General features: G+C 34.0%; 2 protein-coding genes across 2 annotated transcripts in view; both read left to right on the top strand.

Moving 5' to 3' along the window:
* FAM208A (family with sequence similarity 208, member A) overlaps window positions 1-2,320 on the top strand; it is a 56,160-nt gene that overhangs the window by 219 nt on the left and 53,621 nt on the right. The gene's annotated exons all lie outside the window — the stretch shown is intronic.
* LOC105805423 (protein FAM208A-like) overlaps window positions 263-2,320 on the top strand; it is an 8,614-nt gene continuing 6,556 nt past the window's right edge. Inside the window, exons 1-3 of the mRNA XM_012638322.1 lie at window positions 263-337; window positions 1,108-1,199; window positions 1,692-1,853. Of these exons, the coding sequence (XP_012493776.1) occupies window positions 334-337; window positions 1,108-1,199; window positions 1,692-1,853 (258 nt within the window). The 5' untranslated portion in view covers window positions 263-333. The remainder of the gene's footprint in view (window positions 338-1,107; window positions 1,200-1,691; window positions 1,854-2,320) is intronic.

The raw sequence follows: 2,320 nt of genomic DNA, 5'->3' as shown, positions 1-2,320 counted from the left end.
AAAGAGAATGGTTCTACATGTGAGTGGCAGGAATTCAGAATATCTGTCACACCTAGCATAAAGAAAAATGCATTCTGGATATGGTTATTTTGAGGATAAGTTGGTTTCATATCAATACTTAGTTATAAACTGGAATATATATGAAATTCTATAATGTAGAATATATTATAGTTTAGAAGCTTTTATTTAAAACAAGTTCTCAAATTGTCTTTCCATGTTTTTGATGTTATCATTGCAAGATGAAACAATGTTTCATTTATTTAGGTTCAAAGCATATGTGAAAAAGGATTACATGTGGGCCAGTCCAAAATAACAATTCTTGGCAGTCCTTCCATGGGTAATCTTTTTTCTTTTACATTTATATTTACCTACTATTTAGTTGCCATTTAAAAGCATATTATCTCATATAATTTTGCTGTATCCTTATAATTAAATTCATGTGTGCTTGATCATATTTCCAGAAAAGGAGACTAGACTGAAAAAAAGCAGTTTTATCTTTTGTTTCTGATTTTGCATACTTCAGATTGATCAAAGGTCACCTTTTTATAAAGTATCTTATTCTAGTCCTAGTGATTTTGAGAAATGTAATTAGTTTCATGTTTTTTCTGATTTTATTTTTGCTTTGGTTAAAAATCGGCTGTCCTGGCCGGGCGCGGTGGCTCACGCCTATAATCCTAGCACTCTGGGAGGCCAGGGCGGGAGGATTGCTTGAGCCTTAGGAGTTGGAGACCAGCCTGAGCAAGAGCGAGACCCCATCTCCACTAAAAATAGAAAAAAAATTAGCCAGTCAACTAGAAATAGAAACAAAAAATTAGCCAGGCGTGGTGGCTGTAGCCTGTAGTCCCAGCTACTTGGGAGGCTGAAGTAAGAGGATCGCTTGAGCCCAGGAGTTTGAGGTTGCTGTGAGCTAGGCTGATGCCAAGGTACTCACTCTAGCCCGGGCAACAAAGCTAGACTCTGTCTCAAAGAAAAAAAAAAATCAGCTGTCTTTACTGTCATTACATTTCTTTAAAAAGGTATCTTTTATCTGTAGGTTAAATATTTGAATTTTTTTGTATTCGTGTCCTACTAATTTAAATTAAAATTCTTTAATTTTATTTTATTTAGGTATCTATCTTTCTAGGTATGCTGATTTATTACAAGCTAATCCTTTGGAAGCAGGAGCAATGGGTGATGTTGTTATTTTTAAAATAATGAAGGTAATTTAAACTTTCATATTTCACATATCAAAGACAACATTTGATTTGGATTTTAATTTTAGATGCTACCAAATCTTTAGTTTGATTAAAAGTGTGTGCTTGCTGATGTTTGGTATGTAAGGATACTTTTGAGAGTGGCTTATTTCCCAAGTTTGATTTAAGCTAACTGTATTTAAGAGTTTGTTTTCTTTTCCAAAGAATAGAGAGGATAATATGTTAGTAATGTGATTTATGTTAGTGAAGAGTATTGTGAGTAGAATTTCTATTTACTTGTTATTAAACAAATTCAAATGACTTTTTTTAATAGTTAACTTTTTCTTACTGCTTCAATGTTGGTAAAAAGTGTTGGGTGCTAACTATATTACCAGGTATTAAATGGAAAAAATGGTTGATATAGGTAATCTATATTCAAAAAAGTATTCTGTAATATTTATGTTATATAGTCAATATTTAGGTTTTACCTAAACATTTAAAAGGTTTTCTTTATTTTAGGGTAAAATAAAGAGTATATACGACCCCATGGGTGTAAAAAGTTTGGAACCCATGTCAAATAAAAGTGCTTTGGACCCCACACCAAAGCATGAATGTCATGTGTCGAAGAACGTCAGTAGGATTACATCACTTTTGGCTTACAGAGCCTATGAACTTACTCAGGTAGGTGCCTAGATCCATTTTTATGTTATGACCTCATATGTATTTATTACCAAATCCTTTAAAATATCCCCCTTTCGCTTCCCTCTGCCACCACACCAGTCTAGACTCTGGTTTCTGTTTACCACTGCCAGACTCCACGTCTATCACTGTTGTTTGTTCAGTGTTTCCAAGATAGCTCAGAAACATGCAGTAGCTCCTCAAGCCCAGAGAGTAATAGTCAGACTCCTTAGCGCTTCCTGCCCGTAGACTGTGACTTCCAGCCTGATTTTTGTATGATCACTGCCCTTAACACACCTCATTTTATTTGGAAACCTTGGCTTTTCCTGGCCTAGAAAGACCTCCTTCCTACCTAATAAAATACTACGTATCTTTCAAGGTAAAGTTGAAGCTCCTTGAAATACCTTAATTCATTAACATTTTGTACTATTGATTTGATATTTTCTATTTTTATTAACATTTTTTTAAGA

This window comes from Propithecus coquereli, unplaced genomic scaffold, assembly GCF_000956105.1.
Source record: "Propithecus coquereli isolate 6110/MARCELLA unplaced genomic scaffold, Pcoq_1.0 Scaffold1, whole genome shotgun sequence".
Taxonomy (NCBI): Eukaryota; Metazoa; Chordata; class Mammalia; order Primates; family Indriidae; genus Propithecus; species Propithecus coquereli.
This window is presented reverse-complemented; position numbering and strand designations above follow the sequence as displayed.